The 13,821-nt window shown below is 47.3% G+C and overlaps 1 protein-coding gene across 1 annotated transcript in view; it reads right to left on the bottom strand.

The window, feature by feature from the left end:
* Nucleotides 1-235: 235 nt before the first annotated feature.
* ESRRB (estrogen related receptor beta) overlaps nt 236-13,821 on the bottom strand; it is a 166,408-nt gene continuing 152,822 nt past the window's right edge. The window contains exons 6-7 of the mRNA XM_073349257.2: nt 13,326-13,595; nt 236-3,346 (exon numbers count right to left, since the gene is read on the bottom strand). Coding sequence (XP_073205358.1) covers nt 3,102-3,346; nt 13,326-13,595 — 515 coding nt within the window. The 3' untranslated portion in view covers nt 236-3,101. The remainder of the gene's footprint in view (nt 3,347-13,325; nt 13,596-13,821) is intronic.

The raw sequence follows: 13,821 nt of genomic DNA, 5'->3' as shown, positions 1-13,821 counted from the left end.
TTGCTGAGCATACACTAGCCTAAGCAGTAACTGCAGCCCCCCAGGCTCTCTAAGTGTGAGAGGCCTGGAGTGTGACACACCCATAAACCCAAATGCCATTGTCTTGCTCGCCTGGGCATCCATCCCCATAGTTTTAAGTACTGCTATCATATTGGCTGGTTAGAGTAAGCCTGGATGTAGGTTTCCTATGACTACCTCACGTGCTAAAGAGCTGTGGCCTTGTTTCCTAGTTAAAGAAGGTGGGGCGGCTGTTGGGGTTTGTTCCCGGCATGTGTTCCCTTTGCATTTCCAGGGGAGAGATCACAGCCCTTGCTTAGAGGCAAAGCGATTCATTAACACACTGATTGGTTTTTCCAGCCCACTGAGATACTTATATGGCTTGGTCCAGGGTCTGTCATCTTAGAGTGTGAGGGGACGTGATGGGCACAAGGATTATGCAGATAAAATGGAGAAAGAGTCCTGCAGCTCTTCTGAGGGCAGCATGTATCCATCCAGCCTGCTTTAGGCTCTGCTTATCTCCAATGGTAGCACATTAGGGGTGAAGGGTGAGGCGATAACCGCAGAAAGCACTTCAGAAGTTTTACACTCCCCTCTCACTACACAAATTACACCACTAAACTATTCAGGCTGAACTAGCCAGCAGCCTTGGGGAGATGGGACCTCGATTCAGCAGCTCCCTCCTTCCTCTCTTCTCCCTCCTTTGGGGCTCAACTTTCCCTTAGTGACTCAAAAATGGTCCCACCAGTAGCACTGTAGGACAAGCCCTTTTGCAACAAAGAGAAGGCTTTCTTCCAGGGACCTGTGGCTGAGGCCACTGATGTTAACCGCTTCTGAGGGCTTCTACAGCCAGGTCTGTACCAGGGTGCTGTGCACAGAAAAGAGGCATGGCCAGGCTCGCTCAGAACACAGATCAGTGCAGCTGCCTGCAGAGCTCCAGGTGGAAGTGACATTAACAGGACGTGAATCCAGGGTGTTGGCCACAGTGCTGGGTAGAGCCCATCCCAGCTTGTGAGTAAAATTACCTGATGCTACACAGCCAGAACCAGCTGCCAAAATGCAGCATGTACTCAGAGCTGGCTACACGCCAACCATACGTGTTTCCCAGCTCAGGTCACGGAGCATTACATGGATGTTTTATACAACCGAAGTCTGTTTCGAGAGCAGCTGGTGATCAGCACCGGAGTCTGTTCCAAGCACAAGGCTGCTGTCCATTCTTGGCCTTGAGGAAGTGGATGCACATCTCCCAAGTGGCTGCTGGCTCTGCCACCTAAGCCTTGTATTGGGTGGTTCTGTCTGTTCTCTAACGTGGTTGATCCAGAAAGGGAGTGAGTGTAGCAGTGGCAAATGTAGTTTGAATGACAGTCCTGGACAATGATGCCTGCTGCTCTCATGGAGATCAAGCTCCACGATACTGTGTGCTAATGTGCCTCAGCCTTGCCTCAGAGGTGCTACGTCTAGGGGATGACCTGCTCAGTCAGTTCATGGCCTTTCTCCTCAGACTGCCAGCAAGGGCTCACTGAGTGCCAGTCGTGCTGGTAGGTTTAGGATGCATAAATTAAGCAAGACTCTTCGCCCTCCCTCCCCAAATCTGGTGCCAGAAGATAATTTTGAGCCATCACTGTGTCAGGCTGGCTTTGAACAAGTGCCCTAGAAAAGGTAGTCACTGAAACTCCTTCCCCAATTTCTTCAGCCACTGAAGTTCCCCTCTGACGGCTGGAGTTGTGGTAGTTCCCACCTCAAAAGCCATTCTAGAAACCTGGTTAAAGGTGGGGAGTAGGACAGGCACAAACCCTTCCCCATGAAAGTTTCCTGAAAAGAAATATTTTCTTTTGGAGCCAGCCCCATGAGGCTTCACGAGGCCACAGAACATTCTGAGATGGGCTGTTGATTATTTTTGGGGTGGAAGGGAGGCAAGGGACATGGCCAATTGTATGTGGGAGTCAGGGATTAAATGACTCCATTTAAATGTGTTTTCAGTTGGCATCAACTAGCAGCTTCCTAGGCCTGCGGTACATAGTTTTCTCCAAAGGACAGTTCCCTTTGTTCCCAACTAGTGGGTGGAGTAAAGTCCCAGCATCTCTGGGGGCAAACATCCATTCTCTCAAAAATGGATGGGTAATCCTTGGGTAGGAGAGGGGGGTATTTACATTTGGGCCCCATTATTGCAGACAGGTATTTGTGTCACATGAGTGGGGGAAGGACTATTTACTGAGTTGACGCACTGCATGGTGGAAATGGGGGGATTTTAATTAGCACCATGGGTGAGGTTGCAGAGACTATCATGTGAATCCAGCACCGGAGCAAAATGTCAGGCTCCTCCCCGTGAGGGGGGGGGGGGGATCTCGCATTCTCAGAAACATGTAGCCTCCCACTTGCCAAGCCTGGGCGAATGTGGGATTGCCCCAGGCGTGGAATAGCCAGGCGTGATGACACACTGTACAAGATCGCCAAATATCTTCCATGGGCAGGAACATCTTTCCCCATTGGAAGTGGGGCCTCTACGTACATGTGTTCTATGTGGCTAGAGGCGTGCAGGAGGCAACCGTTTTCGAGTGAAGAGGTCCCATGAGGCTCTTCTCTAAACAAGCACCTGCCCCATGGGCCTGCAAGCTGGCACGAGATGACAAACAGCAGGAGCTGCCCTCTCTGCCTCCTCCCTCACAACACCAGGAGATGAAGTCTATTGCCTCTTTTCTTCCTCATGTCCTGCTTCAACCCACCACATCACCCCTCCAGAGTTGGTGGAGGGAGCTGGGGAACAGGCTGGCCCGGATAGGGCAGAGAGCGTAACTGCTCAGGGGCCCACATTCCCTTCAGCCCCTTCTGCAAGTGCAAGAGTGCGTGCACGCTCTGGTACTTCCTACAGAGAAAATAAACACAGAGAAACAGGTGACTGATTAAAAGAGTTTCCCCCTCTGTACATGAGATTCTGCAGACAGGCAGGCAGGCAGGCAAGCAGGCCGACAACTGGACATTAAATAATTCTTCCATAATAAATGATTGGAGATAAAAGCCGGCCCCTGCTGCTGTTTGGATTGCTTTGTGTCTGCGTCTTTGTTTCTAGTTTGTTCCCCGGCCTCAGCGGGCTGGCACCAGGGCTGTCAGACCTTGGCCTCTAGCATTTCTAGGAAGAGTTTGTGCATGGGGACCTTGCCCTGCAGTTTGATGCTGTAGAAGTGCTGCACGGCTTTGGCGGCCGTCTGCCGCAGGAGGGGCAAGGTCAGCAGCAGCTTGCCCGCCCGCCGCGGCTCCTCGTGGCGCTGACTCAGCTCGTAGTCCTGCAGGGCTTCATGGAGAAGGTCCTGGAGTTTCTGCACCGCCTCCATGTCCTCTATGTGCATGGAATCTGTGAGGGGGCAGACAGATAGCAAAGAGCAACGGTCAAAAAACAGAACTGCATTTTTAATTTGAATCTAAGGCTTTGTCAATGCTGCGGCTTCTGGAAAGTAGCTCCTGGGTAGGAAGCATCAGGGCCCCTGTGAGAAGAGCTAGCAGGGCTGCTGCTGGAAGTGGTGGGTGCGCCCCCCAGTGTGGCTCCCTGTGCCAGGCTTTGCAGCACTCTAGCAGTGGCTGCTCAGGGGCCAGTAGGGCTGCAAAGGGTGGCTGGTGAATTGCATTATAACCAAACCACTTCTACAGGTGGGCTAGAGAGCTGTGCAAGAACGAAACTAGCTTGAAGTTAGGATGGGTACTTGGCTACTCCTGTGCCTACCAGCCCTCTATGTTCCCGAGGGGGAGTGGCATGAACAGTGAGGGGCTGCTGCTGTGCCATCAATCAGGAGTGATCGCAGTAGGTATAATTAACACTTCCATAGAGCTTCATCAGTATGAACTAATTGCTGTGCAGCTGCTCGGGATGGCAGAGAGACGGAAACACTTCCTGGAGTACTGGCAGGGCCATACCCAGCTCAGGACATGGTGGAGCAGAGGGTCACAGAGCGGCATCAGTGTGGCTTTTAACCAGCAAAACTATCCTTTCTCCACAGCTGCTTTGTGGCTCCCCCCTTTTGCTGAGCAGTGTGACTGGAGTGGCTGCACAGTCTATCTGAGGCACATGGGCAGCTGCTAACAACAAGCTTTTGCCCTTGAGGTGAGTGCTTACAATCGTATTTTGCCAGTCTGTGTGCTTTACAGATAAGCCTCAAACCCCAGCTGAGAGGGAGGTGTGTTACAGATGGGAAAACTGAGGCACAGAGCTGCTAAGTGACTTGTCCAAAGATACAACGAGTCAGCTTCAAATGAGAACACCAGATCTGATCCTTATCACTAGCTCTATGCCCCAGCTCACGCTCCCTGTGTTCATTCCCTTAGGGGCAGTGGGATCGGGTGGAAGCATGTACCTTACTGCGCTTTATATACCAGGTACTCTTGGAGTGGGGTTGCTGTTGTGTGATAGGTGAATCAGAGTAACAGCGCTGCTTCTCCTTACCAGCTGATTTCTATAGGCCGAAGAATCCTGCAGCAATGTATTTCCCATTTCCTCCCCTCTGTTTCTTTTATAAAGACCCAGCTGCACCCCAAACCCGCTCTGCCTATTGCCCTTCTCTATGCTGAGAAGAGCTCCAAATCTGCAGCGGCCTGCAAAAACTAAAATAACAGTGCAGGATTAATTTCCCAGCAATCCATCAGCGAGTGAGCGTTGATTGCATTGATAAACTGTTAATTACAAAATCAATGGCTATGAATTTTTACAGCTGCCAGAGCACCAAGGAGGAGGGAGGCTGCCAGGCTGTGGCCCACAGGGGCATACGGCATGGTAATCTAAGGACTCCCTCCTAACGTGTGCATTCAGCAAGAGCCATGCCTGCACTTCTGCAGAGCTCCGTGAATGGGGGGACAGAGTGAACGTGTGATAATGGACAGCCAGTCTGTTGAAGTTGCTGCAGACAGGGCCTATTGCCTCCCCCAACAACAAAAGTTTAGTTTAAGCTGGCACCCTGGCGCCCCATAGGAGCAGGGGTCTCCATGTTCTACCCTCACAGAATTTGTGGCACAGTTCACCCCTTGCTGCAGAACTGTGCTCAAATCACCTCAGCACTATGTCTTCAGGCAGGGCAGCTGCAGGGAATAAAGGGATAAGGTTACGGACAGGATGAGATCCCCCAAACTAACTAGGGCTCAACTGCGGGGAGCCCCTCAGCACTAGAATTCCTCTGAATGCTTAGGCTCTGGGTGGTAACGGCTGACACTGTGGCACACACAGCACAGAATAACAGGGCAACAGGCGATTCAGAACCTGCTCCCTGCCGGGATGTTTCGAATGAAGTATTTGGGAAATGGTGGTCTTCACTGCTCTTTATTTGTTGTTGTTCTCCAAATAAAACCACACTCCTTCTTCTCTCCAGTAGTCCCACACAGCAGCTCCTTGAAGCTTTACACACAAAAAGGGTCAGTGATCTGCCAGGGCTCCAGCAATGGAAGCTGTCTCCCAGCAATCTCCTGTCTGTGCTCAGCTGAATCGCTCAGCTTCTTCACATAGACTTTCAGGCCAGAAGGGACCATTGTGGTCATCTAGTCTGACCTCCTGCACATTGAGGGCCCCAGAACTTCACACACATAGGGGTGTCAACCCTCCAGGATTCTCCTTGAGTATCCAGGAATTAAAGATTAATGTGCTGAAACCTCCAGGACTATGTACAACCAAAACTGGCACTCCTATACACACACACACACCCCTCTTTTAATAGACCCATAACCTCTGGCTGAATTATTGAAGTCCTCAAATCATAATTTAAAGAGACTCCACGATTTACTTGAGTTTAAACCAGCAACTGACCCATGCCCATGCTGCAGAGGAAGGTGAAAAAACCCCAGGATCTCTTCCAATCTGACCTGGGGATAATGAGTATGTGGGCAAGACCCACCAAGCAGACACCTGGAAAAGAATTTCTCTGTAGTAACTCAGAGCCCTCCCCAGCTAGTGCCCCATCTCTGGCCACTGTGGATTCTTGCTAGTAGCAGTTGCAGATGGGCCACATGCCATTGTAGGCAATTTCATCATACCAGCCCTTCCGCATTGATCAGGTTCAGTCTTGAAGCTAGTTATGTTTTTGCTCCCACTGCTCCACTTGGAAGGCTATTCCAGAACTTCACTCCTTTGATCATTAGAAACCTTTGTCTAATTTCAAGCCTAAACTTGTTGAGGACCAGTTTATATCCATTTGTTCTTGCGTCAACAATGGTGCTTAACATAAATAACTCCTCTCCATTATTTATAGAGAGCAATCATATTTCCCCTCAGCCTTTGTTTTGTTAGGCTAAACAAGCCAAGCTCCTTGAGTTGCCTCTTGTAGAGCAGGTTTTCCATTACTCTGATCATCCTAGTAGCCCTTCTCTGCACCTGTTCCAGTTTGAATTCATCTTTATTAAACATGGGAGACTAGCACTGCACATAGTATTCCAGATGAGGTCTCACCAGTGCCTTATGTAATGGCAATAACACTTCCCTCTCTCTGCTGGAAATACCTCACCTGATGCATTCTAGGATTGCATTAGCCTTTTTCACGGCTGCATCACATTGGTGGCTCACAGTCATCCTGTGGTCAGCCAATGCACCTAGGATTTCTCCTGCTCTGTTGCTTCCAACTGATGTGTCTCCAGCTTACAGCAAAAATTCTTATTAGTCCCTACATGCATGACATTGCATTTTGCACTATTACATTTTATCCCATTGCTATTACTCCAGTTTTCAACATCCTCTAGATCTTCTTGTATGCTATTCTGATCCTCCTCCGTATTAGCAATACCTCCCAACTTTGTGATAGCCACAGATTTGATTAGCACACTCCCACTTTTTGTGCCAAGATCATTAATGAAAATGTTAAATAAGATTGATCCCAACACCGATCCCTGAGGAACTCCACTAGTAACCTCCCTCCAGGCTGACAGTTCACTTTTCAGTATCACCCATTGTAGTCTCCCTTTTAACCAGTTCTTTAGCCACCTTTCAATTCGCTCATTAATCCCCATCTTTTCCAATTTAACTAATAATTTCCCATGTGGAACTATATCAAATGCCTTACTGGAATCCAGGTAGATTAAATCTACTGCATTTCCTTTTACTAAAAATTCAGTTATCTGCTCAGAGGAGGAGATCAGGTTAATCTGGCATGACCTAACTTTTGTAAAACCATGTTGTATTTTAGCCTAATTACTGTTTATCTCTATATCCTTAATTATTTTCTCTTTCAAAATTTGTTCCAAGACCTTGCCTATAATTGAGGTCAAACTAACAGGCCTGTAGTTTCCCAGATCACTTTTTTCCTCTTTCTTAAAAATAGGTACTGTATTAGCAATTCTCCAGGTAAAGGGTATGACCATCCCCCCAGTTTACAGATTCATTAAAAATCCTTGCTAGTGGGCTTGTAATTTCATGTGGCAGTTCCTTTAGTATTCTTCTTCTGTGGAGATTATCTGGGTCCCCTCATTTGGTCCCATTAAGCTGTTTGAGTTTGACTTCCACCTCGGATGTGGTAATTTCTACTTCCATATCCTCACTCCCATTAGCCACTATTCCCAAAGCTCTTTATTAGCCTTATTAAAAACAGAGGGCCATGCCTAGATTATCTTTCATCTCCTCCCTATCCTCAGTGCTCAGCAACCCCACTTCTTCTTTCCTTATTTTCTTTTTGTTTATATAGCTATATAACCTTTTACTATTGGCTTTAGTTTCCTTTGCGATCATAGAGTCTTAGAAAATCAGGGTTGGAAGGGACCTCAGGAGGTCATCTAGTCCAACCCCCTGCTCAAAGCAGGACCAACACCAACTAAATCATCCTAGCCAGGGCTTTCTTTGTCAAGCCTGACCTTAAAAACCTCAAAGGAAGGAGATTCCACCACCTCCCTAGGTAACGCATTCAGTGCTTTACCACCCTCCTGTGAAAAAGTTTTTCCTAATATCCGACCTAAACCTCCCCCACTACAACTTGAGACCCTTACTCCTTGTTCTGTCATCTGCTACCACTGAGAACAGTCTAGATCCATCCTCTTTGGAAGCCCCTTTCAGGTAGTTGAAAGCAGCAATCAAATTCCCCCTTAGTCTACTCTTCTGCAGACTAAACAATCCCAGTTCCCTCAGCCTCTCCTCATAAATCATGTGTTCCAGTCCCCTAATCATTTTTGTTGCCCTCTGCTGGACGCTTTCCAATATTTCCACTTCCTTCTTGTAGTGTGGGGCCCAAAACTGGACACAGTACTCCAGATGAGGCCTCATCAATGTTGAATAGAGGGGGATGATCATGTCCCTTGATCTGCTGGCAATGCCCCTTCTTATACAGCCCAAAATGCCGTTAGCCTTCTTGGCAACAAGGGCACACTGTTGACTCATATCCAGCTTCTTTGTCCACTGTAACCCCTAGGTCCTTTTCTGCAGAACTGCTACCTAGCCATTCGGTCCCTAGTCTGTAGCGATGCATGGGATTCTTCCGTCCTAAGTGCAGGACTCTGCACTTGTCCTTGTTGAACCTCATCAGATTTCTTTTGGCCCAATCCTCTAATTTGTCTAGGTCCCTCTGTATCCTATCCCTACCCTCCAGCATATCTACCACTCCTCCCAGTTTAGTGTCATCTGCAAACTTGCTGAGGGTGCAGTTCACGCCATCCTCCAGAACGTTAATGTAGATATTGAACAAGACCAGCCCCAGGACTGACCCTTGGGGCACTTCGCTTGATACCGGCTGCCAACTAGACATGGAGCCATTGATCACTACCTGTTGAGTCTGGCTATCTAGCCAGCTTTCTATCCACCTTATAGTCCATTCATCCAGCCCATACTTCTTTAACTTCCCTCAAGAATACTGTGGGAGACCGTATCAAAAGCTTTGCTAAAGTCAAGGAACAACACATCCACTACTTTCCCCTCATCTACAGGTGTCCAACTCTATTTGGCTTTTGGCAGTTGTCACTTTTTCCCTAAACTTTCTGTCCTCAAGGAGGTAGCTTTCCTTGCTGATCTGTCCCATCTTCCATTCCTTGTAGGCTTTCGGCTTTCTCTTAATAACCTCTTGGAGGTGCTTGCTCATCCAGTTTGGTTGAATTTCCTCCCACCCTGTGCTTGGGATGCAGGTTTCAGATAGCTTCTGCAACTTGGCAAAGTAATTCCAAGCCCCCTGTACATTCATATCCTTGAGTTCTTCAGTCCAGTCCACTTCCCTAACTAATTCCCTTAAGTTTGCCCTTTTGAAATCAAAGTCCCTAGTTGCAGACTTATTTTTGTTTATCCTTCCACTTAGTTTAAACTGAATTAGCTCATGATTAGTAGAGTTGGGGACTGGCTCAGAGGTACATCTGTAGGTGCAGGTGTTGGCCATTTGCATGAAGGCATTTATGTGTGTCCCTGCATTTGTGCAAGTGTGCCCCTCGAGATGGAAATTGAGTCCATAGTGACATTACAAGGACATTAAGGTTAAGTCAAGTTCTAAAAAGTTAGAAAATGCCAGCCTAAGGTCAACTGTGCAACCTTAATTCATACTCCTGTGTGTATAGATTGTGATGCAGTTTTTAGTTACATGATCACATCCTATTTTTTCCACAGGAAAAAAACAGAGGCATGCAGGGAGATCTCACACACTGTAACTCACCCCACAGACTGTCTGCTCCAGCATCCTGAGCTGGGCATTGCCCTGCTTATGCCCCAGGCATGAGCATGGTCAAGAGAGAGAGAGCAACACTGAGTACTGAAGCGCCTATTGCAAAAAACCCTGATGGCAGCATCGAGCTCATATGTCCCCACTTAGAGTATAGCCCACAAAACAACCTCCTGTGGTACTCCTTAGCACTTCAGCCCAACTGGGTGGGTGTTAGGGCCTGTAGCTTCCTTCACATCACTGCTCTGGTTTCTGCTCCCAGTGTAATGCAGGGACCTTCCTTTTAGGTTAGAGGCTATTTCTTCATAAAGAGTTTAGTAGATTGCCAAAAAGCCACAATCAAGAAAGAGGTCCACTGTGGCTAAAAGCCCATCCTGGTACAGTGCAAAGTGAAGGCAGCAATTAGAAATATAAAAGCAACTCATAACAAATGGAAAAAGAGGGAAATAGATGGCAATCGATATAAATTAGAAGTGATGAAGTGCAGAAAATTGATAAGGGAAACTAAGGACATCAGGGAAAAATCTATGGCTGTCAGGCTAAGGACAATAATGAAGGTTTATTTAAAAAGTATATTAGGGAACAAAAAATCTAGCAACAGTACTCCATTACTATGTGGAAATTGTGCACTTGTTAATAATGATGCAGAAAAGGCAGAAGTATTCAATAAATATTTCTGTTCTGTATTTGGAAAGAAGCAGAATGATGTAATCTCATTATCTGAGGATGAAGAACTACTTTTCAGTCCCTGAGTAACTGAGGACAACGTTAGACAACATCTAGGCATGAACATTTTTAAAATTTAAAATTTAAATAAGAAGGCCCAGATAACTTGTACCCAACAATCCTAAAATATTTGGCTCAGGAGCTTTCTGGCTCACTGATAATTTTTTAATAAATCTTGTAATACCAGGGAAAGTCCAGAAGACTGGAAGAATGCTAATATGCCAATATTCAAAAAGACCAAGTGTGATGACTCGGAATTACAGGCGAGTTATCCTGCGTTCAATCCCAAGAAAAATAATGGAAAAGCTGATTCAGGATTCCATTAATAAAGAATAGGAATATAACATTTGACAGTCAGCATTATTTTATGGAAAATAAGGCATGTCAGACAAACCTGATTTTGTTCTTTGGTGAAATTGCAAGTTTGGCTGATAAAGGTAACTGCATAGAAAAAATAGACGTAGACTTTTGTAAGGTGTTTGACTTAGTAGTACACAACACTGATTAAAAAATTAGCACTGTAGGATAGCAATAAAGCATGTTAACTGGCTAACTGACAGATCTCAAAAAGTAGTTGTCAATGGGGAATCATCTTCAAATGGGGTTCTGCAGGGATTGGAACTAGGCCTGATGCTGTTCAACATTTTCATCAATGATCTGGCAGTAAATATAAAAACACTGCTGATACAACTTGTGGGTGATACAGATTGTCAGAGTGGTAACTAATGATGAGGACCGTGTGGTCATACAGAGCAACCATTGAAACAAAATGCCTTTTAATACAGCCAAATGTCAAGTTATCCATGTAGGGACAAAGAATGCAGGCAATACTGCTAGAATGGGGGATTGTATCCTGGAGAGCAGTGATTCTGAAAATAATTTAGAGGGTCATAAGCAGTTCAACGTGAGCTGCCACTCCAAAGCTATGGCAAAAAGGGCCAATGTGGTCTTATAAACAGGAGTAGTGAGTAGGGGGAGGACTTTACCTCTGTTACAGCACTGGGGAAACCAACTGGAATAATGCATACAGTTCTGGTGTCCACATTTTAAAAAGAAGGTTGAGAAATTGAAGAGGATGTAGAAAAGAGCCACAAAATTATTCAAGGACTGAAAAAAATGCCTTACAGTGAGAGATTAAACAGCTTGATTGGTTTAGCTTACCAAAATAAGTTTGAGAGATGACTTGATTAAGCTGTATGAGTACCTTCCCGGGGAGAAAATACCAGGCACTAAAGGGCTCTTTAATCTAGTTGAGAAAGGCATAACATGAACCAATAGCTGGAAGCTGAAGCCAGACAAATTCATGTGAGAAAGTAAGGCCAAACTGTTAACAGTGAGGGTGATTAACCATGGAACCAGCTACACAGTGAAGTGGTGGATTCTCCAGTTCTTGATATCTTCAAGACTGGATGCCTTTCTGGAAGCTATGTTTTAGACTATTACAAACACAGCTCATTGAGCTCAAGGCAGAATAACTGGGTAAAGTTAAATGGCCTGTGTTATAGACCAGGGGTTCTCAACCTTTTTCCTTTCTGAGGCTCCTCCCAACAGGCTACAAAAACCCCACAACCCAGCTGTGCCACAACATATTTTTTCTGCATATAAAAGCCAGGGCCGGCATTAGGGGGTAACAAGCAGGGCAACTGCCTGGATCCCCACACTCCAGGGGTCCCCGCAAAGCCCTGCAAAGCTAAGTTGCTCAGGCTTAGGCTTTGGCTTGAGCCCCAGGTGGCAGGCCTCGGGGCATCAGCCCCATGCAGTGGGGCTTTGGGTTTCTGCCCTAGGCCCCAGAAAATCTAATGCTGGCCCTGCTTGATGGGCCCCCTGAAACCTGCTCGTGGCCCCACAGGGGACCTCAGAGCTCTGGTTGAGAACCACTGGACTAGATGATCTAATGGCTCCATCTGGCCTTAAGCTCTATGAATCTCTGAAAGCTTAGGCATGCAGGTCTCATCATGCAGTAGCTTTAGCTCTGATGACTTTCACTGTTCCCTGGTGGACAGATGTGCGAGTAGCAACCTTTTCAGCTGCATGGGCAGTATTAACATAGCACACACTATCTGTTGTGATTTGGGGCAAGCTTTCTCTGCCCTAATCCCAACCAGTGCACCTCACTCTGCTCTGGAGGGCCTCTCCCCATTTTCTGGCTAAAGTGGAGTTTACTCTCTGTGGCCTGTTCAGACCTTGGCTTCTCTGGTGAGGCTGCCAATGAAGGGGGACAGTCAGTGCCGACTGTAGTGGTGGTTTTGGTGTTGTAGCCACTTGTCAACTGGGATTGGAACTCTCAACTAATTTCACACTGGCCAGCATACACCCATACATTTGAGTAGGGTATAAAATCTGATTTTACAGTCTGACTTCTCTCTAGTCACCACTGAGTTGGACCAGATTCAGACAGGGCCTTTGAAACAAAAAGTGCTGAATCCCATTTTCCAAGAGCCATCTGGCTCCCTCTGACCTGGGCTTGAATGGGAACTGGTGACTTCAAGGTAAAGGGTTCCATATCCCATTCCCTTATCCAGCCTGTCCCCCTGACCTAGGTCTGATTGGATCCAGTACACTAGTGGGAAAAAGCTCCATATTCAGTAGTTCTGTCTCCCAAAGCCAGCCAGTCCCTTCTCTCAACAAACTTGAGGTCAGATTGGAGCTGGGGACTCGCAAGTGAAAGGGCTCATATTTCATACCTCAACTCCTGTCCCAGCCAGTCATTCCTCTCCAACCAGGGCCCATATTGGGAGCAGCATTCTAAGAGGGAAAAGGGTCTATACCCTATTTCCAGACCCCCTGGAGATAAGGCCTACATTTCCACCAGGTACTCAATTCTCTTCTAAACTGAAGGAAAAACAGTGTGGGAGAGTGGGTGCTGTGTTAGACCCACTGGAGAGACTCATTGTTACCAGGAGGCAGAGCATTGCCAGGCACTAGTCCTCTGACTCCTCAGGAGCATCTTAGAATGCTAGATCCATGTTGGCCTTGGCTCCCTGAGCCTCACACCAGACCGGGTCATGGCTTTACCTGAGTTGGCAAGGGCCAGGGCCTTGAGTGTGACAAACTCCTCCTTCTCCACCTTCAGCTTCTTGTACCGGCGCACCAGCTGCAGGATGGCCATGTAGAGCTCCAGCAGCCCCGTCAGGCGCGAGTGCTCCTCATCCATTATGTAGTCCTCGGCATAGACCAGCTTGTCCTCGTAGGGCAGTGAGCGGTACACAATGCCCAGGATGAGGATCTCCATCCAGGCGCTCTGCAGGAGGCTCATCTGGTCCCCCAGAGAGAGATTAGAGAAACCTGGCAGGGCAAACGACAAGCAGGGTCAAACTGGGATGGGCTCCAAAGGCTGTATCCCCCACAGCTCCCCAGTTTTTCTGGGAGTCACTCCATCTTCCCAATCCCCTGCTCATTACATGGAATCTCTGAGCACCTCTCCAAAGCCTGTGGTGAGCCTGCCAGCTCTGGTCAACGTCCTTGGGTTTGTGGGGCTCCTGCTAGCACTCAAAAACTGCTGTGGAGACAG

This window comes from Lepidochelys kempii, chromosome 6, assembly GCF_965140285.1.
Source record: "Lepidochelys kempii isolate rLepKem1 chromosome 6, rLepKem1.hap1, whole genome shotgun sequence".
Taxonomy (NCBI): Eukaryota; Metazoa; Chordata; order Testudines; family Cheloniidae; genus Lepidochelys; species Lepidochelys kempii.
The sequence above is the reverse complement of the archived record's forward strand: the minus strand, read 5'-3'. Positions and strand labels throughout refer to the sequence as shown.